The sequence below is a fragment of the Xenopus laevis genome, chromosome 6L (assembly GCF_017654675.1).
Source record: "Xenopus laevis strain J_2021 chromosome 6L, Xenopus_laevis_v10.1, whole genome shotgun sequence".
Taxonomy (NCBI): Eukaryota; Metazoa; Chordata; class Amphibia; order Anura; family Pipidae; genus Xenopus; species Xenopus laevis.
The window spans coordinates 29,324,572-29,346,995 of record NC_054381.1 but is presented as its reverse complement, the minus strand read 5'-3'; the positions used below and the strand labels follow the sequence as shown (position 1 = coordinate 29,346,995).

The 22,424-nt window shown below is 39.5% G+C and overlaps 1 protein-coding gene across 2 annotated transcripts in view; it reads right to left on the bottom strand.

The window, feature by feature from the left end:
- Positions 1 to 22,424, bottom strand: part of fam171a1.L (family with sequence similarity 171 member A1 L homeolog) — an 84,117-nt gene that overhangs the window by 11,775 nt on the left and 49,918 nt on the right. For both annotated transcript variants that reach the window (XM_018266644.2, NM_001095187.1), the window contains 2 exons: positions 18,283 to 18,441; positions 11,544 to 11,720 (listed from right to left, as the gene is read on the bottom strand). In XM_018266644.2, coding sequence (XP_018122133.1) covers positions 11,544 to 11,720; positions 18,283 to 18,441 — 336 coding nt within the window. The remainder of the gene's footprint in view (positions 1 to 11,543; positions 11,721 to 18,282; positions 18,442 to 22,424) is intronic.

Genomic DNA, 22,424 nt, shown 5'->3' with positions numbered 1-22,424 from the left:
TTACATAGACCCCCAATGAAGGGAAGCATATGGCAAGCCTGGAGAGGAAGCTGCCAAAGCTCATTTTGATCAGTGTACAGAAGCAGAGGGGACACATCAGATGGCAGGTATCAATAGAGAGATTGGGGCTGGAGGATAGTGGGTAAAGCAGGGCAGTATGGCAACCTTAAAGGGATACTGTCATGGTAAAAAATTTTTTTTTCAAAATGAATCAGTTAATAGTGTTGCTCCAGCAGAATTCTGCACTGAAATCCATTTCTCAAAAGAGAAAAACTGATTTTTTTATATTCAGTTTTGAAATCTGACATGGGGCTAGACATATTGTCAATTTCCCAGCTGCCCCTGGTCATGTGACTTGTGCCTGAACTTTAGGAGAGAAATGCTTTCTGGCAGGCTGCTGTTTTTCCTTCTCAATGTAACTGAATGTGTCTCAGTGGGACATGGGTTTTTACTATTGAGTGTTGTTCTCAAATCTACCAGGAAGCTGTTATCTTGTGTTAGGGAGCTGATATCTGGTTACCTTCCCAATGTTCTTTTGTAAACACACTTCCATTATTGTTGAATTGTGAAAGTTGAAAGGAGATAACTCGGGTAGTGATACGTTCTATAAATAATGAGGTGCCATTATATATTTTTCTACCACTAAACACAGCCATACACTTACTACAATAATTCAACAGGAGCAGAGTATACAGTAAAACTGGCATTTCATTTGATATTTATTTAATTATATGGACCCATTGCCATACAAAAGCCTAGCTTTTCTGAGCCCCCTGATGCCCCTGAATGCACTATAATGTTACCATTATGAATAAGGGTGCACTGGACAGAAGAATCCGCTGTCACTTGAATGAAACCCAATAGGAAGGACGGCTCTGATGCGGATAAAACACTCTTTGTACTCACTAGGAAGAGCTAAAAGTTTCCGGGCTTTTTACGCTGAGTGGGGGAAAAGTTCAGCTGAGACAGATCTACAGAGAATAAAAAGATAGAAGGATTTTGTAAGGGAAATTAGGATAGTGTGATGCCTTGCCAGAACCGACAACTAAGGGTTTGTTCATATGTAGATTAATTTATAGTATGATGTAGACAATTCTGAGATAATTTGCAACTGGTTTTCATTTTCTATTAATTGTAGTTTTTGGGTTATTTAGCTTTTTATTCAGCAGATCTCCAGCTTGCAATCCTGTTTCTAGGGTCCAAATTACCTTAGGAACCATACACAGATTTAAATAAGAAACTGGAATATGAATAGGAGAGGCCTGAATAGAAAGATGAGTAATAAAAAGTAGCAATGACAATACATTTGTAGCCTTAGAACGCTTTTGTTTTTAGTTGGGGTCAGTGACCTCTATTCCAAAACTGAAGAGGAAGAAGGCAAATAATTGAAAAACCATAAAAAGAGAAATTAAAAACAACTGAATAGTTGCTTAGAATTAGCCATTCTATAACATTCTAAAAGTCAACTTAAGGGTGAACTACGCCTTTAAAAAATGAGACCGTGCAGTAGTAGTAGCAATGGAGGAGGGGAATGAAAACCGCTAAAGCTGGCCAAACATGAGCTCATAATAGCTGCCCGATTTGGCCAAGTTGGCAACTTTTTGACATTTATGATGCCTGCCTGTCCAAAAAGCAGATCACGCGGGTGAAGGCCACACCTACGCATTGATGCAGTTGTCTCCCAACGGGTTCTCCGTATGCCCCCCCATTATAGTCGGATCAGCCCAATTTGGCCTAGCATTTAGGTGACAATTGGGGGAATATCCCCTTGTTAGATGGCCATGCCAAATGATTGGATCTTTAAGTGTATGGCCAGTTATAAAGAACAGAATTGGTATATCCATAGCACTAACGCAGTTCTATGCAAACATGCACCCTATATGCATACAGTCCAACTACTGGACCATCACAGAAGGACACTAAAAACCCAATGTCTGTCTGTCGATCAAACCAAGTTGTTGTTATGTTATGCTGAAACTAGGCCGACCATGGATGATGATTTCTCTGAATGACAACAGCCAGTTGGGATCTAGGGTACTTGCACGTATACCCCAAATACACCATAAGAGCCTACAGCAGGCATGCCAGTGCTCCCCAGACAGATTTTGCATTAAGGTGGCCATACATAAGCTACCAATTTTGCATCAAGGTGGCCATACTCAAGCAACAGATTTTGCATTAAGATGGCCATACTCAAGCTACAGATTTTGCATCAAGGAGGTGGTGCTTTAGTTCACAGGTAAATAGCCTTAGAGGCATGCCAGTGCTCCCCAGGCAGACGGATTTTGCATTAAGGTGGCCATACACAAGCAACAGATTTTTCATTAAGGACAGGGACACACAAAGCTACTGGGGGAGATTAGTCGCCCCTCGACAAATCGCTTCTTCTTTGTGCCTCCTTGTGAGGCAACTTTGGGTGACTTCGAAAAACAAAGCGCAGATTTTGCATTAAGGTGGCCATACACAAGCAACAGATTTTGCATTAAGGTGGCCATACATAAGCTACAAATGTTGCATCAAGGAGGTGGTGCTTTAGTTAACAGGTAAATAGACTAAGAGGCTTAGAAGGTAGAAAGGGATAGAGGCTGACTGACTGCAGTGAGGACAGAAGCAAGTGTAAAAATGACAAAAATGAGATGGGAATTACTGCAGTAATACTATCCAGGGTCAGGCTGGGCCGGCAGGACAGTGGGCCACGGCCTTCTTGGGCCCCCACCGACCCAGACCTGCTCCTCCAATTGGCTGCCCTGTAAAAAAAAAATCTGCTCTGCCACGGCATTCGTGCGTACATGTGCTCGGTGGGGGGGTGGTGACTGCCCTTCATGTCACAGCCCCAGTGGGCCCCCAATTCTCCAGTCCAATCGATTGGGGGCTTTAACTCTTGATGGTGTTGTGCACTGTATGACAAGTGTTGTAGGCTTTCTATGTACCTTTATGTGGCTCAACTGAGGCTGTAGAAAATAGTAGATTTTTTTTTGGTGGGTTCATTTATCCTGCCATGATGCACTAAACAAAATGCTAGTGTTTACAGGCTTCAGTTGGATGCCAGGAGGATATTGCTACCAACATGTCTGAGAACCTATCATGATACATCCACACAAGGCCTTAAATTCTGTGACATATGTTTGTAAAATATTTTTGTATGTGACAAATTTTAAGACTTTGGGGTCAGAATTTGCTGCCACACAAACGTTTTCCCTTCTAGCCAGGTCTAAATATTGTCTGCTGCTGATGTACCCAATGCCTGAGAGCAAAGCAGAATTTATGTGTGTCGCACAGGCAATAATGAAGGTTTGCAGGGACAGAATAAGAAACACACTGTACTGGACAAATGTTCCTTTATGCTGTACTTTCTGTACCCTTTGGGCAAACTGCATTTTGCTCTATTAGAACCTTAATTGCTCAGTCATATGACTAAATCCAATATGTGTTGCCTGGTAACTTGCACACAAGCAGCATTTGTAGGGCAGAGGGCCCTCTGCCTCAAGCTCTGAGCTTGTTTCTCTGAAATACACATAACTTAACTTCACACAATCAATCAGTTTGCTGCAAAGAAAGAACTGGGGCTGGCAGTTGCTCTGCACAGATGCACTGATTTCTCTACACATGCTGGGCATGGCTGGCAGTTGCTACCTGAGTTGCTTGCCTATGGCACTGGTGCTTCATTATTAAAGCATACTCCCCAACATTTTGGAAATATAAAGAGGGATATCAAGATTTGATTTGCTCTGCGTCGCAATTTTTTGACCACGCCCATTTTTGTGACCACACACCCTAATTACCATGTTCATTTAAAAAAGTTTGAACACATTTCATGGTTGTTATGTGTTATAACAGTTTTGCTAATGAAGGTGAATTGCCCTTTAAGCTGCAAGTCACGGTCCCCCCAAGAGGCTTATCTTAAATTGTTACAATAATTTCTTTGCTTATCTTAAATTGTTACAAAATGTATTGCAGTTCACCTGACACATTTTCTGGACTCTCTGCCAAAAGCCAATTAAGTTAGAAACTTTGTATCTTTTTCTGGCTGTTCAGTGTTGGAGATCAAAGAGAAAGTCGGAACATTTCAGTAACAATCCGGGACTGCGGGTTGAGCTGTCAAAATCGTGACTGTCCCGCAAAAAACGGGACAGTTGGGAGGTATGTTAAAGGAACAGTAACTCCAAAATATGAAAGTAAGGAAAATATAATGTACTGCTGTGCTGCACTGGTACAACTGGTGTGCTTCATTCATAAACACTCCAAGATTTGTATAAACATGCTGCTGTGTAGCCATGGGGGCAGCCATTCAAAGCTGAAAAAGGAGAAAAGGCACAGAGACTGCTATTCTACAGATTTTCTCTGACTTCCCTTGGCCACAAAATCATTCCCCAAGGGACATAAGACCAAACTACCCATAAGGGCAGAGACACACGTGGAGATTTGGGGACATTAGTCGGCCGGCAACAAATCGCCTCTTCTTCGGGGCGACTAATTTCCCCAAACTGCCTTCCTGCAGGCTAGAATCTAAATCGCTGGCCGGATGGCACTCGGAGCACTTTGTTTTCCAAAGTTGCTTCACGAGGAGACTTCGGGTGTCTTCGGAAAACAAATCGTTTTGAGTGCCATCCCGCCGACAATTCTAGATTCTAGCCGGCGGGAAGGCAGTTTGGGAGATTAGAAGAGGCAATTTGTCACCGGGTGACTAAATCTCCCCGAATCTCCACAGGTGTCTCTGCCCTAAAACAATTAAGAATAACATCAAATTAATTCAAAAATCCATTACTCCCAACAAAAATCAGCTCTGCAGCAATGTGCTTTGCATTCCCTTTAAAAAGCACCACTCTGAGAAACATTTGGCCAAAAGAAGGAAACAAAAGGAAACTTATTCCAGTCAGCAATCCAAAGCAGTGTCCCAATCTGATTACTGAAACAGCAGCATGAAGCAACTTATCCTTCATTTCCTTCTAGATAGGGACAGTCTGCCAAGGCTCCATAACAACAGGGGGTGGCTAGCTTCCAAACATGGTATTAGCCAAGGGTCATTTCTGCAAGGCTTGCAAATAAGCACTGGCTGCCTTTAAACTTTCAGAAAAGAAGAGAGACGGGAATCACCATTTCTTGAAGCTTCAGTATGCCTACATTTTTTTTTATATTATCCATGTGGATCTATGTGAGATATTAAAAGCATTAAAGCAGTGGCGTAACTACCGGGTTAGCCCGTCCAGGACCCGCACCCCATCACCTGCGGCAATGCACTCGCGGCACTTCAATTTCCAAAGTCACCCGAAGTTTCCTTGTGAGGCAACTTCAGCCAACTTCGGAAAACGAAGTGCCGCAAGTGCCATTGCGTGGAGTTTTCTTATTATAGCAGGTGGAAGGAAGTTCGGGGAGATTGTCGACCCGAAGAAGAGGCAATTTGTCACCGGGTGACTAAATCTCCCCGAATCTGCCCGCCCTTAAAAGGGGAAGGAAAGGTTCAAGGAAAGGTAATTGAACTGGCCCAGAATCTCTGGTAAGCATTTATAATCAACTGGATTGTGCCTAACATTTTGCTGGGGCCAGTATGGCAATTTTACCCAACTGGTGAATTCAGGCTCCCCCATTATTGCACGCCTGGTGTTACCCCGATTGATGGTAAGATATTTAGTGGGGAAACCAAAGCCAGAGGGGAAGGTGTTACATATAAACTGTAAATGTATCTATCTATAAGAATGACTGCAAAATACTTATTCCAGAAGTGTGACTCATTCCAAGTGATTACTGCCAGAGGTGTTGGGAATTCCTTGGATTAATCAGGTAGCACCTACTTGCCAACCACATATAATCAGCCAAGAGATGGTTAGAGAAATTCTGTTTTTATCGTATTTTCAAATTAGCAGCTACATAATTACGTACTATTAGTAATGGTGATAGGCATAAAGGAATCTATATAAAACGTAGCATTGATAATGCTTTAAAGCGACGCAAAGGTTAAAGGGGTGGCGCACCTTCCAACTTTTTGTATATTTTAAAATGGTCAATTTTAAAATAGGTCAGTGACCCAAGAAATCAATAAAATACTGCATTGCTTATTTATTATTGCTGGTCTTTCTGTTCAGACTCTCTCCTGTTTACATTCTAAACATCAACATAAACTTCATACAGCTTAAAGGGGCGGGTCACATTTAAGTTAACTTTTAGTATGTTATAGAATGGCCAATAATTTTTATAGTTTTTTTTTAATTATTTGCTTTGTACTGCTGATTCTTTCCAGCTTTTAAATAGGGATCAGTGACTCCAGAAATCAATGAAATATTGCATTGTGGGGCTTCAATATCACTGTTTATTACTGCTTATCTTTCTGTTCAGACCATCTCCTGTTCATATTCCAGTCTTTCACTGAAATCACTGCCTGGTTGCCAGGGTTAATTTGGACCCTAGCAACCAGATAGCTGCTGAAATTCCAGACTGGAGAGCTGCTGAAGAAGAAGCTAAATAATTTTAAAAAAAACACACATAACGACCAACTGCACGTTTTGAGCAGCGGTCTGGTTTTGAGTAGGGATGCACCAAATCCAGGGTCACGTTCGGGATTCTGCCTTTTTCAGCAGGATTCGGATTCGACTAAATCGTTCTGCCATGCCGAACAGAATACTAATTTGCATATGCAAATTAGGGACGGGGAAAGAAATTGTGTGACTTTTTGTCACAAAATAAGGAAGTAAAACATTTTTCCCTTTTCCACCCCTAATTTGCATATGCAAATTAGGACTCAGTTCGGTATACGGCCGAATCTTTTGCTAAGGATTCTGGGGTTCGCCTAATCCAAAATAGTGGATTTGGTGCATCCCTAGTTTTGAGACATTTAATATTATTCCCAAAATATTTCTATCTATAAAAAGGAACAGCTCAGAAGCTGTTCAGTTACAGTCAGGTGAAGGTTAGTGGTTTATACAGATGCGGAGAACATTAACACTGAATGTGTGCAATTGTGCAGGGAGATGATTGCTGTTCAGTAATTATCAACTTGAATTGTGGAAAACAGAATGTCAAACCCCTTTTAATTATTAATAGGGGCTAACAATAGCTCCAGCATGAGTCATGAAACTGTCAGTCAAGGACCTGGCAAGGTCATTCAACTGAACCTCCTGGGGAACCATGTTGATGAACTGAGCCTCATCTCTTGTCAAATAACAGGAAACAGAATTTAAAGGAAAGAAGAAAAGATTTGACATTAGAACTCTCCAACTTCTCTCTCCAACTTAGAATCCCACATACTCAGGGGCTGGAAAATAATAAAATGTTCAAGACGTCAGGGTAACACTTGGCCAACCTCGGACAATTTTGAAAGTGTTGAGACAATGTGGCAATGGTCTGGACCGATGGAACAGGCTCACTGTGGGTTACTCAGCACTTTCAGGTGATGACATTGTTAGTGAAGGCTTTGCCAGGAATTGAGCAGAAAGCTAATCAGTTCCCAGCTATTGATTGTTCCACTCATTGACTGGTCAGTCTGAATGACACACAAATGCGAGATGGTATAATAAAAAGGCACAGAATTTTTGCCAAATGAAATAGGGTTGTGTAGATTATCATTTGTATTGCTTGTGTAAACTGCAATAACTTCCCACCTCATATGCCTATTATATATAAAAATACTAAATAATATTTAAATAAAGCCCCCTCACATATAACATCTGGGGCAGAAACTAGGTATTTTCTGCAAATTTTACCACTTATCTTTTAAACCGGTTGTTCGCCTTTGAGTTAAAAGGGTAGTTTACCTTTAAGTTAACTTTTAGTATGTTATAGAACGGCTCATTCTAAGCAACTTTTCATTGGTCTTCACTATTTAATTCCTATCTTTTTTTAATTATTTGTCTGTCTTCTGACTCTTTCCAGCTTTCAAATGGGGGTCACTGAACCCATCTAGAAACAAATGCTCTGTAAGGCTACAAATGTATTGTTATTGCTACTTTTTATTACTCATATTTCTATCCAGACCTTCTCCTATTCATATTTCAGTCTCTAATTCACATCAAACTGGAGAGCTGCTGAATAAAAACGCCAAATAACTCAAAAACTACAAATAATAAAAAATGAAAACCAATTGCAAATTATCTCAGAATACCACTCTCTATAGCATACTAAATGTTAATTTAAAGGTGAACAACCCCTTTCACTTTAAAGGGCATATTTATTATACTGTGTATAAAAACAGCAAGATAATACCATATGGCACAAACATTTATATGCGTTTTCTTTTTTTAGAGTGAATTCCACCAGAAGCCAGGTAAAATCTGGCATGCGGATGGTGTAAAAATTACACACACCATGTGATATTTTACCAAGCTTTTTTTCAGAGACTTTCATTTTACACAGCATAATAAATATGCCCCCTAGCATGATGTAGAGAGTGATATTCTGAAACAATTTGGTTTTCATTTTTTTTTTTTTTTTTTAGTTATTTCGATTTTTATTCAGGAGCTCTCTAGTTTGTCGTTTCAGCAATCTAGTTGCTAGGGTCCAAATTACCCAAGCAACCATACATTGATTTGAATAAGAGACTGGAATATGAATAAGAGAGGGCCTGGTTAGAAATATGAGTAAAATAAAGTGACGATAACAATAGATTTGTAGCCTTACAGAGCATTTCTTTTTAGATGGGGTCAGTGACCCCCATTTGAAAGCTGGAAAGAGTTAGAAGAAGGCAGCAAATAGTTCAAAAACTATAAATAATGAATCAATTGAAAAGTTTCTTAGAATTGACGAACTAAGAGTTAACTGAAAGGTGAACCACCCCTTTAAGTTATGCTTCCAGGAGTAAAGTTAGCCATGCATGGGCTAATAGAAGCTGCCGAGTCATTCCCTCTATGCTGATTTGGTGGCTTATCAGCCTATGAATGAGGGCCTCTCTATGGGCTGCCAGACTGATATCCAGCCAAAAGAAATTAGATATCTATCTAGAAGGCTTGAATATTCTGTATTCCAGTAGGCCAGCAGTATAATCTGATACTTGGTCCCAGACAAACAAATTTGAATCAACCAAATTTGGACCAGTGCAAGGGTGGCCAAGTTGATCAACGTTTCCCTCATTGGGAACTATATCAAATAAGCATATCTATATTTGTATTGCTCTAGGTGAACCACCCAATTCTACCCTAACTGTCCTTCAGTCTGGGTCTTCCGGAACACCACTGCCCCAGGCTGAAGAACTGTGGGAGTTGATAAAGAAGGCTAGCCACACAACACAATTGCAACCCTAAACTGCCCATACATGAAGAGGTCCGCTCATCCGGCGACATTCAGGGCTACATCAGGATAATCCTAACATTCGGCCCTAGGGCCGAACAAACGCATTACAACGAGGAGCAATGGGCTCCGACAGGGTGGTCGGCAGAAATATTAAACCTTCCCGATTCATATTGTGGCCAGATATCAATCTGGAAGACCTGTCGGAAGCCCCCATACATGGGCAGATAAATTACCGAATTGGTCTAAAGGACAGATATTGGCAGCTTTATCTGCCCGTGTATGGCCACCTTTAGCCAACAGCATTCTGTAGCAATAATAACTTCAAAGAAAATACTAGGGGAACTCAAAAGTAAAATATCTTCAGAATTTCCCTCTTGCAAATTCAAAGGGAGAACAATAAGTGAACAAATTAAGTCTGGTTTCCCTACTTACTTCCCTTGTACAAATCGTCTGTTCTGCGTGAAAGTTCAAGAGAGCCAAATGCCAAAAAACACATACCTAATTGCAAGAGTTCTTGGTGACTGAGCTAAATGTTACAATAATAGTCAAATAATAAGTGTAAGAGCTGTCAATGTTTGAGCTAATGTGAAGGAAACGGACAGGAAAGATGTGGGATGTAAGAATAATGGCTGGGAAATACAATCTGCTTAGGAAAGTACAAATAAATGAAACTCAAAAGCAACCTTTTAATAGAGGCAACTGACCTTGTGTTATTGTGATCTTAAACAAAACCAGCCTGAAACAACACCCTCAGCCAGGTCACTGACAGCACAAGGACTTCCCCACAGAGAAAAAACAATCTTTCATTTCTGTTCCCAACACATGAGTTTAAGAGAATAACATCCAATTCTAGCACTTCAATAGAGGAAAATACATGAATAAATCAGGCGCGTTGTCCCGCTGCCCTTCCAGTGAAGGCTGTACCCCAGTTGCAAACAGAAGGGAAGTAGGAGGCTGCTGAAAGTTGTAGTTCAACCACTAGATATCCCTGCAACTAGAGTCCTGTGCGGGTCCATTTTTTGGAACTCGTACCCGACCTGTACCCGCAACCTGCAATCCAGAACCCGGACCCGCATTGTTACCCACTTGAACCCACTACCCGACCCGCAAGTACCTTATCTGCGACCCAGACCCGCTGACCATCAAGAATCAGGAAGTGCCGTCATTGTAAATCGAAAGTGACATCATCGAAGTAGGCGTGATCAGAAAAAAGTAAAAATCGATATGGAGAAGACCCGTGGCCTGACCTGTGACCCGCAAACCTGCAGAACTGACAACCCGCATCTATACCGGCACTTCTACCCGCAACCCGCAGGGTACCTCAGGTTTTTGCGGGTAACCGGACCCGCTGCAGGACTCTACCTGCAACCCATTTACAGGGCAGTTACTTATGCAGTTATTAGTATTCTTTAAAAGATGATGTTCTACACAGACAAAATGAATGTGGAAAACTATCTTGGGGCTACTTACAATGCCCAGGGAAACTGGGGGGGGGGGGGAATCCAGTGCAATACCCTCACAGATCAGCCTCTATGATTAATCAAAATAATCTCTTAAAAGTAGAAAAATTCACCCACAGACTTAAATCTATCCTTATTGTTGAGTTCTGTTTGTTTGACTTGTATCAAACCGGTAATTTATAAAGTAAAAATTAAAGTATCCCCCAGTAAATAAGAAGTTGGGAACAGAGGGGTACTTAAATTTTGCTCTAATAAAAAATTCTATCAAGCTATACACCTCACACTTTGCTATTTGGAGTGCTCTCACTGGCCTAACATATGTCATTTCCTTTATTAATGCATACCCTCTGCTGAACTACAATTCTCAGTAAGCAGAGAAGTATAACTAATTATGATGACTTTTAAATAACTAAAATACACTCAATACATTGCTTTAAAAGAACCACTACAAAATATTCCTGCAGGATTGAGCTCTTTACAGGAAATACCTATGCTTAAGGATTTTTCTATGGGCAAATTTGCCTATTGATTGCCATGCCTATTGCTTTCCATTACAATCCCTATACCTGTTCCCTTCCATTATAATCCCTTTCCATTATGTGTCATTTTTGACTGACTACACTCACTGACATCAGACTATATTTCTTGCTGGATTCCAGTAAGTGAATTAGAACACTGCAAGACAGCTAGAGGAAGAAACAAGGAACAGAGAGAAAAGAATAATGAAGTCTAATGCAAGCCTGAAAATGTAAGCTGCTTGGAAGGCTGTAAAAAAAAAAAAAAAAAGGAAAGAGAAAAACAGAAATATTACAGAATAGTGGTCCTTTAAAAGAAAGTCAGAGAGTGTTGGGACTGTAGGTTGCTTACCATGCTTTTGATCAAACCTCCACGCAGGGACGTGTGCATTGTGTTTCAAACTGCTGTGCGTAGGCAGAGGGACAGTCACATAAATAGGACCATTCACAGGGATGTCCGTCCCATCACTGTTGAGCAAATGGAAGCTGACAGCAGTAACTGGGGTGAGGTCAAACCTGCTGTTATTTCCTAGAACATGGAAAGAATGATAAATACATGGGGCAAAAGCATTCAGCAGGGAACAAACACCTTGTGACTAATAAAAACAAATGGATATGGGAGAACACGGATTCGTACAAAGTATTTAAAAGAGTAACCTAATCAAAGTGAAATTCAAACTTTAAGAAAATAGTCAGATGTTAGCAGCTAGATATCTGAGAGAATTGTTAACTTCTGTGTAGCCTTAAGGCACGGAAGCCAACATCAGCTATCCAAAATCAGAAGGCTGTAGCCTCCTCTCGTTTTCTCATTGAATTGACTCGTCGCAAAAAGACTCCGGCGGAGTTCGGCTCAAAACACAAATACTCGCTGTTCTTCACGAGTCTGTTCGCAAAAAGCCAATTCAATGCGGAAAAGAGAGGAGGCTACTGTCCGCGGTAAGGCTGAAATCAGCCAGCAGAATTCAGATAGCTGATTTTGGCCCCCGTGTGGCCCTAGCCTTAAAGGAGCTCACGGGTGCCATTTTATTCTCTTCGGTAATTTTTGGAAAGTAAGCAATGTTCGCCGCATGTGCAGTTGAAGCAATCTTCCAGTTCTGGACAAATACGCATGTGCTGAAAGTGACAGAAATAGCCAACGGAATGAAAAAGACCCAAAGATTACCCAAGAGAAGAAGATAGAGCCTGTGAGCTCCACTGCGCTTACTCTGCTATGAGGGATAATTACAGGATATGGGGCAATTACTGGAGTTATCACCTGTGTGGGCAGGAGCAGGGAGGGGGGGGGACTATGTAGGGTAAGGAAAATCATTTTTAAAATTTTTAATGATTTGGATAAAATGGGCTTATTGGAGATGGCATTTGGATAATTTAGAGCTTTCTGGATAATGGGTTTCTGGATAACGGATCCCATGCCTGTACTTGATGCCAACGAAGATATAATTAATCCTTAAAAGGTCCCATATCTGTACAAGGCACTATTTTTTGTTACAGAGAAAAAGAAATTTTTTTTTAAAAAAAAAATTACTATTTTATTTAAATAGTAATCGGAGATTTTTGGAAAACGGGTTTGTGGATCATGGATCCCATACCTATACATATACATACATATACATGAGCAGCTGCCAAGACTTCATAGATACATAATCAACCTGTGGCTGTACTCTGCTTGGAGAAAACCAGAGATTTCCAGTACTTCAGCCTCTGCCCCTAAAACAGAATTGCCTGTATAACTTGCCTCATCTGGCAGTGAGTGAATCTTCCTATGCTTTTGCTCTGGTTCTGGATATGCCACACGGTTGTTCTATTGATTATTATACCATACATGGCTTAAGATGGCAAGATATGAAGCAGGTTAAAGAAATCCATTTGGATGAAGGTTGTGATGCGGTGGCCTACTGTATGATCTGACCAATGGCCTACAACATACGTAGACAAATCGGGCCTTGCCGCGTACCAATTGGGATTTTTCAGTTTTTAAATTATACAACGAAGTGCCCTGAAAACTTTAATTTGTAATATACCTGTTAGACCTTACGGTAGAGTCCTGCGCGGAACCAATTTCTAAGACCCAGACTCAACTCAAACCCGCACCGCAACCCGCATATTTACCCACAGTTTACCCGGACCCACAACTGCCTTATCCGCAACCCGCCGACCACCATCAAACAGGAAGAGATGGTGCTGCAAACCGGAAGTGACTTCTTCAAAAATGGGCAGGGCAGATTTTGTAAAACTTTTAAAGGAGTAAAATAGAGACAGTATTACATAAAATAATTTAGACGAGACCCGCAACTCTGCAGACCCCTGCAAAACCACGGGTATACCTGCACCTGAAAGTCCAACCCTCATTCTGCAGGGTGCCCACTTTTTTTGCAGGTAACCCCCGGGTACTCGACCCGCTGTAGGGCTCTATCCTTAAGGATTAATGACCTAATGTGCTCACTGAACTGGCTCCATCCTCAAGTTTCGTACAGCACCAAAACCAGCTCAAGCAGCCACGTTGGCTGCATTTATTTTCCTATTATTCTAAAAGCAGCATCCCTACAGTGTACGCTTCCTATTTTAATTCACTAAAAATATTGATTTTACATTAGCTATCTGGCAGTCTTACATGGCTGCTTACATAACAGATCAATAACTCAACCACAGGTTTAATGTCCCTACTTTATTTTTATATATGAGATATTTATATTATGCTCAGATCTGTGCTCTACGCAGTTCTTTTATGAGTTTTTTTGATCCACAGTTTACACCATTTGTACCACTCATAAATTTAGCGTATATTATAGTAATGGATAATTGAAAAAAATAAAAAAATGCACACATTAGATTGTTGGTTCTGAATGGCAAACAACAGCATCTCTGCTATGTAGTACAAGTATGGGATTTGTTATCGGGAAACCCAATATCCAGAAAGCACAGAATTACAGGCAGGCCATATCCCATAGACTCCAATATAAGCAAATAATTCTAGTTTATAAAAATTATTTCTTTTTTTCTCTGTAATAATAAAAAAAAGAGTACTTCGTCCAAACTAATATACAATTAATCCTTATTGGAGGCAAAACCAGCCTATCTGGTTTATTTAATGTTTACCTTATTTTTTGTAGAATTAATATACGAAGATCAAAATTACGGAATGATCCATTATCTGGAAAACCCCAGGCCCCGAGCATTCTGGCAATCAGGTCCCATACATGTATTTTATTTTACTTGCAGTATAAACACAAAAAATCACTTATTACAAACCATTGTGCAGCCTGCAGACTTACACCAGCACAGGTCCCTTTGCCCGTCTTACAGTAAAAAACTATAGAGCACTGCTGTCCAACTCCTAACTTGCAGTGGGATGATTATTTCTTATACAGCATGTTTGAGGGCCATATTTAATTAAAATCATGGTATCTAATAGTGAAGTCTATAAAGCTGTTGTATAGACTGAGGGCCATAAAAATCATTTGAAGGGCCTGATCTGGCCCACAGGTTTTCAGATGGACAGCCCTGTTATACAGTGAAAGATGTTAGGAGGCATGCTACCTTTTTTTAAGTAAGAATGCAGCATAATAAACCCAGTTTGAGGGTTTGAGGGTTAATAGAATGGGTGTGTTTCAGAACAAACAAATGCATTTTTGCTCCTGCTATATTTGCCAAACCCTGCACAGCAGTAATATATATCTACCTCCATTTCCTTGTTCATTTAATAGCTGAAATTGCCAAAAGCACCTATGTTCCAGATATCCTGGCTTACTCTTATTGGCTAGCCTCAGTTCCTCTTGCAAGCTATCCAAGTTAACAAATTCCAATTCCTGCTCTTTAAATTCTGCAGTTGCCTGTAATTCTTGAGGAAACCAGTTCAACTTGCCCATAGTGCCGAACAGGATCATTATTATCCAAGAACAGCAGATCACAAAAACGTATCTTTGCTAAAAAGATTTTTCACCAAGTTCAAACCTATACCTTACCCCTTGGCCCTGTTGAATCACAGGACAACTCATCTAAACCCATAACACTGTACTCTGGTATTGGGGGGGTTAAACCTAACAATTATACCACAACCTGCCGTACATGTAAAAATGTTAAACTTCCCATCACCCAACAGTAGTGGAAAAAATCCTTTAGTGGACAGGCAGGAAAATAGAAGAAACACAATGAAGAAGAAGAAACAAAATGATGATTCTATTTTTATAGTCAGATTCAAAACATGCATATTATCTTTCCTTTAAACAATCCTGAATACAAAATATTAAAACCCGTACAGTCGGAAGACTGTGGTACAAAGATATCAGTCATGAATATCTGCCTGAACAGAAATTCTTATTGAAACCTATATGGTCAATTCCACATTGGATATCACAATCAATGACTTTGCCAAGAAAAGTGTCAGTGCCGAAGTATAGAATCGGCAAAGAGAAAAATATTGTAAAGCTAAGAGACCTGTTCTCCAGAATGTTCGGAACCTGGGATGTTACGGATAATGGATCTTTCCATAATTTAGATCTTCATTCGACTAGAAAATCATGTAAACATTAAATAAACCAAAGAGGCTGGTTTTGCTTCCAATAAGGATTAATTATATCTTAGTTTGGATCAAGTACAAGGTACTGTTTTATTATTAGAGAGAAAACGGAAATAATTTTGAAAGATTTGGATTATTTGATTATACTGGAGTCTATGAGAGACGGCCTTTCCATAATTCAGAGCTTTCTGGAAACTGGTTTCCAAATAACGGATCCCATACTATGTTTCAGTTTCTTTTAGAAGCCTTTTATAGCCTTCTTTATATACAATTACGGGTCTGGCCACACAAGCAGATTCAGGGAGATTACTCGTCCCAGCGACAAATCTCCTTTTCTTCGGGGCAACAATCTACCCAAACTGCCTTCCCCCTGCCCTCCGCCGGCTAAAATGAAAATCGCCTGCGCAATACACACGCAGCTCTGTTTTCCGAAGTCGCCCGAAGTTTCCTCGTGAAACGTTTACTTTGTGTGGCCAGACCCTAATAGCATTTCGGCTATTGCAGATCTCAGCACCCTGTTCTGTTTAAATGCCTGTATTTGAAACTAAAAATATGTTTTGGCAGAGACTTGGATGAGAGGGAATGAGAATTTGAATATTATAAATAAAGTATGTGAATAACATCCAGTGAACTTATAAAAGGAAAACAAGTCCATGGGCACACCCTTGTTCTTTTTGAAGCAGCAAATAAATATTTATTCTCTGGCTAATGTTTTCTTTTACTAAAAAAATCACTTTAATTTATACAGCCTTGTTACAGACATTTGCGGTTCTCTGAAGCCTAAAACATTTATGAATTTATATTGCATGTACAGTATAAAGATACAAAATACTTCGGATCTGCTGTTTTTTTTTGGATAACAAGTCTTTGCAAGCGAAACCATTTATTAAGGATACTAAAATCATTAACAAAATATTAAACAATAGGATTGTTCTGCAGTTAATATGGATTTATACTAGCTTAGTTACTATCAAGTAAATGGTACGGTCTTATTATAACAGAGAAAAAAGAAATCAGTTAAACATTAAGAACTGAATAAAGGAAGGTAGGATGTGGGACAATAGCTTACATGTAAAACAAACACAAGTATATGGAGGAGCTCAATCTTGTCAAATAGTTGAGGGAGAAGAATACCAGAAATCACAATCATACGAATACCAAAAATTGTAAACATTTTTCCAAAACTGAAATCAATTTATGAAATACCTATCTGTTTTAGTAATTATGCGTCACCTTCTTTCTAGCACAATTTTTTTTTTTTTTGTGCATTTTATAGCTATAATGGTTGTTTAAGTACAAGATTTCATAATTATTATTGGGACATGAGTCTTCTCAAACAATAACATTTGTTGACTTATGGTAATATAGTAAAGGTATGGAATCCATTATCCGGAAACCCGTTATCCATTTTATCCAAATTTTAAAAAATTCTCTCTAATAATAAAACTGTACATTGTAATTGAGCCTTGTATTTTTGAAATACAAGTATGGGGTCCGTTATCTGGAAACCGGTTATCCAGAAAGCTCCGAATTAGAGAAAGGCCGTCTCCCACAGACTCCATTTTATTCTAATGATCCAAATTTTAAAAAAGAATTTCCTTTTTCTCTGCAATAATAAAACAGTAGCTTGTACTTGATCCCAACTAAGATATGATTAATCCTTATTGGAAGCAAAACCAGCCTATTGGGTTTATTTAATGTTTACATGATTTTCTAGTAGATGTAAATTATGAAGAACCAAATTACAGAAAGATCCATAATCCAGGAAAACCCCAGGTTACGAGCATTCTGGATAACAGGTCCCATACCTGTAATAACAATAGTTCAACTGCACATGGTGAAGACTTTTTGTTAATTGATATCTTGGCATCCACCGACCACCAGACTCCCTATCTTTTAACTAATAATCTCAAAACTTTGCTCTTTCTGTTCCTGGTTTACGTTCGATCTCCTGAATGTTTTGAATGATTATTCAATATTAAAACATTAAACCAGTTTGCTTCTCATTATTCTCAGATACAGACATGCCCCATCTAAGAAATCATTTTATTTGTTCACATCTGAAGATGCAGCCCAATACATCAAACACACACAATGGGTGCCAAGTAACATAATCTAGTTCATGCCATAGCACTCTTTCACCTGATGCATCTCACAATTTCCTGTAAAGAATTACCGTACCTTAAAAGATGAGACCAGCAGGGCCCAAGAGAAAGCTAATCACCCTCTTCCAAAAGTAGGGGATGCACTGAATCCAGGATTTGGCCTTTTTTAGCAGGATTCAGATTCGGGCCGAATCCTTTTGCTCGGCCAAACATGAATCCTAATTTGCATATGCAAATTAGGGACGGGAAGGGGAAATCGTGTGACTTTTTGTCACAAAACAAGTAAAAATTATTTTCCCTTCCCATCCCTAATTAGGATTCAGTTTGGTATTCGGCCGAATCTTTCGTAAAGGATTCAGGGGTTCGGCAGAATCCAAAATAGTGTATTCAGTGCATCCCTATCCAAAAGTTCACACCCAAAATAAATTAATCCTGCAAGCATGGCTAGAGATCGTGTTTAAAGGAAGTACCTGTAGAGTTGCCATCTGATCCTTGCAGATACGGAAAACTGTCAATTTCCCAGGGTGTGCTAGCAGCTGTAAGGAAAGCAGCAAGGTCCTTATAAGTGGCGTTTCCTGGCAGGTTCAATGCCCTTCTCTGAAAGTGAACTCGAGGCTGTAACCTTGATCCTGCAAAAAGCCAACCAATAATTGATACAAAATATAAATTAGTATAATTTTACAGTAGAACTCAACTAAATTTAGGGAAAATGTTAAATGCAAAATATAAAGTTTAGACTACAGAAAAAAACATAAAATGAGGAAAAACTTGAAATCAGGGGGTGTAAAATTAATATGTATATATATGCATCAGAATAAAACATTCAGAGTGCACCAAGGCATTAAACCCACCCTTGTGCAGCCTGCAATGCACCCTTATAGCCACCAGTGTGTATATGTATAAATACACAGAAAGATCAGCATGCACTACACATGAACAAATCAAATTTAAAATCACACACACAAATATATACACACATTTTTTTATGCAAATTCCAAGTCGCTTCAGTCCAGCTGTGTTACAGTACACATTTATTTTGGCAGTTACTTGTAATTAGGCTCACCGTACAAACTGCAAGGCACACTGCTTATGAACCGGACTTCTCAAAAACTTCTCAGATTATACAGGTTCTTTCCCTATAAATTTGTACTCGTTGCTTTCATTGCAGACAGATAAAGAATATACTGCTACCTGAATAATGTCCATCTTTCAGTAACACACCTGAATAATGTCCATCTTTCAGTAACACAGATACAGTATCAAGTCTTTTAGTTAATTTTCTTTATTGTACACGGCACAGGTATGGAAACTATTATGCAGAATACTCAGGACCTGAGGGTTTCTGGATAAATTGCCGTTCTGTAATTTGGGTCTCCATACCTTCCGTTTACTAAAAAAATAATTTAAACATCAATTAAACTCAAAAGGATTGTTCTGCCTACAATAAGGATTTATTATATCTTAATTGGGATCAAGTAAACGGTACCATTTTATTATTACAGAGACAAATTTTAATTGATTATAATGGAGTTCAAGGGAGATGGCCTTCCCGTAATTAGGAGCCCACTGTTTAATAACTATTTGTTTAGTTTATTAACCATATTGGTGGCATACCTAATGTTACAGATGTTACAGGGGATCTTTCAGTATTTAATAAGACATTACAGTGCCCACTAGCTAAACACCAACTGCACTAACACAAAGCACCACCATAGTCCACAGCTTGGTACAATAGAAGGGTGTGTGCATTTGTCAAACATAATAACATACAAATACTGACCAATACAGAAGGTAAAGAGGCAGTGGCACCATAAAAAGCCTAGTCTAGTTCTGAAGTCATTATAATGTATAAAGTCATCCCTTAGGGCAGAGACACACGTGGAGATTCAGGGATATTAGTCGCCAGGCAACAAATCGACTCTTCTTCAGGCGACTAATCTCCCTGAACTGCCTTCCCGCCGGCTAGAATCAAAATCCCCGGCGGGATGGCACTTCATGAGCCAACCTCATGGCAACTTCAGAAAACAAAGCAATCCGAGTGTCATCCCGTCGCGGGAAGGCAGTTCGGGGAGATTAGTCACCCAAAGAAGAGGCGATTTGTCGCCAGGCAACTGAATCTCCCCGAATCTCCACGTGTGTCTCTGCCCTCAAGGTCCCTACTTGACCAACTACTACAAAATACTATAAATCCTATACTGACCCTTTCAATAATTAATATTCTTGATTACATAAGGACAATGGTAAAATCTAAGCAGAAGGCTGTTAGAGCAAAGAAGCAAAGTTTGACATCTTACACTAAGTATTTGTCCCTAGCTAGTGTGAGAGTGCATTAGAGGGTCCCTGAAAACAAAGGGGCACACTTCTGCAGTCAGGTTCCAAACAGATCCTCTACATAAAGATATATAATAATAATAATAACTAGAAGCAGCCCCTCCCTGTGCACGAAATGGCACGATCAATAATTCAGGGCCTCAAAGGGCAGATGCAAAAGCCATCACACGAGGGGGTAGGGAAGAAAGAACACAATGTTTTCATTAATTATAAAGGGCCTGATTTGTGACTGCCTATATTCTAGTATTTGCTCACCATTGTTAGAGCTCTATAACCTGCTGTCACCCCTTGCAAGGGAAGCGAGACTGCTAACCCATGATTTATGGCTTACTAATTCACAGGAGGGCCAGTCTAACACTGACGGAGCAAATGAATACTGTTCAACAGGGACAATACTGTCACATATCTGCACATTCTGTTTTATGAACATTTTATCATAAAATGCAGCAAAATGCTAGGAAGTACCATGTGTGTTATTATTCTAGGGGATTTGAGTGGGTATCTAATATATATATATATATATATATATACATATATATACATATATATATAAATATATACACACACACATATATATATATACACATATACACACACACACACACACACAAATACTAAAGGTCCTCTGCACTCAACCCATTATCAATATAAGACATTGAGACATTTTGTGCATACAGCTACAAAAAATTGCCTTACCCTTTAAACAAAACAGGGATTGTTTGTCCATATATTGCAATATATTTAAGCTGGCCAACTACGTCAAAGTCATCCCATATCTGGCCAGTCCTACACTCAATTTTCATCTGATTCATTAAGAATTCTATTGCTTCATTATACATTTTACAAAGGGACTAAGGGGTCCTTTTACTAAAACGCTATAAATTTGGCTATATGTTTCGGCTGCAAATATTTTTACTAAACAGCGATGAGCTCAGAAGTCATTGCGATCACTTGTGGTAACTACGTTGATGAACCAGTTAGCGGTAATTTTAGCGAGTTGCGAATTTTCTGGCGACACATTAAGTTTGCGAATATTTATGCTATAAAATAGTCTTGTTTTATGGTGTTTATTATGGCACGATCATGGCCAGATACGTATTTTCAGAACTGCTAAACTTTTTAGATATTATTAACCAGTGTCGGACTGGGATGCCTGGGGCCCACCAGAAAACCTTTGGCCACAGGCCCACTCTCCAAAATATTTTTTTGTCATTCACTTTATTTATTCTTTTAATCATTTTTCCTCAAATATTATCATCAGTCTCTACCTCCATTTCTTCTCTTTATTCTTATATAGAAATGGGGCAACTGCCGTTTTATAGGCATACAATATATATAATAGGCAAATAGTTGGGTGAGTAGAAGGGCCCACTGACACCTGGGCCCACCAGAAGTTTTCCTGGTATCCCGGTGGGCCAGTCCAACACTGTTATCAACAACACAGTAAACAGATTTCACCCAATCAAACATGTATGCATCATATAAATCCACATTTCAATACATCCAGTCACAAGACTTACCCCCTGCCAATAGAATCATATAAATAAAATTCATAAACTAGTTTTACCAATAAATCTGTGTGCATCATATAAATATAGTTTAATCTAGGCTGACAAAGCCTTTGGTCCATCCTAGCCATTATGAATTGTCTTTCAGCTGAAAAAGCTGCTATAGCAGCAGCCAGCAGACAAAACAAATAATCCAAAACATCTTTGATTATCCTGTCACTTCTCTCTTCTCCTGTCAGGAATGGCAATAGGAACAGAATTATGGGTAAAACTATGGGGCCGATTCACTAAATTCGAGTGAAGGATTCAAAGTAAAAAAACTTCGAATTTCGAAGTATTTTTTGGGCTACTTTGACCATCGAATGGGCTACTTCGACCTACGACTACGAATCGAAGGATTCGAACTAAAAATCGTTCGACTATTCAACCATTCGATAATCGAAGTACTGTCTCTTTAAAAAAAACTACGACCCCCTAGTTCGGCAGCTAAAAGCTACCGAAGTCAATGTTAGCCTATGGGGAAGGTCCCCATAGGCTTTCCTAAGTTTTTTTGATCGAAGGATATTCCTTCGATCGTTGGATTAAAATCATTCGAAACGTTAGATTCGAAGGATTTAATCGTTACGATCGCAGTATTTGCGCTAAATCCTTCGACTTCGATATTCGAAGTCGAAGGATTTCAATTCCTAGTCGAATATCGAGGGTTAATTAACCCTCGATATTCGACCCTTAGTGAATCAGCCCCTAAGTGTTATGGGATATTTCCTGTCCCC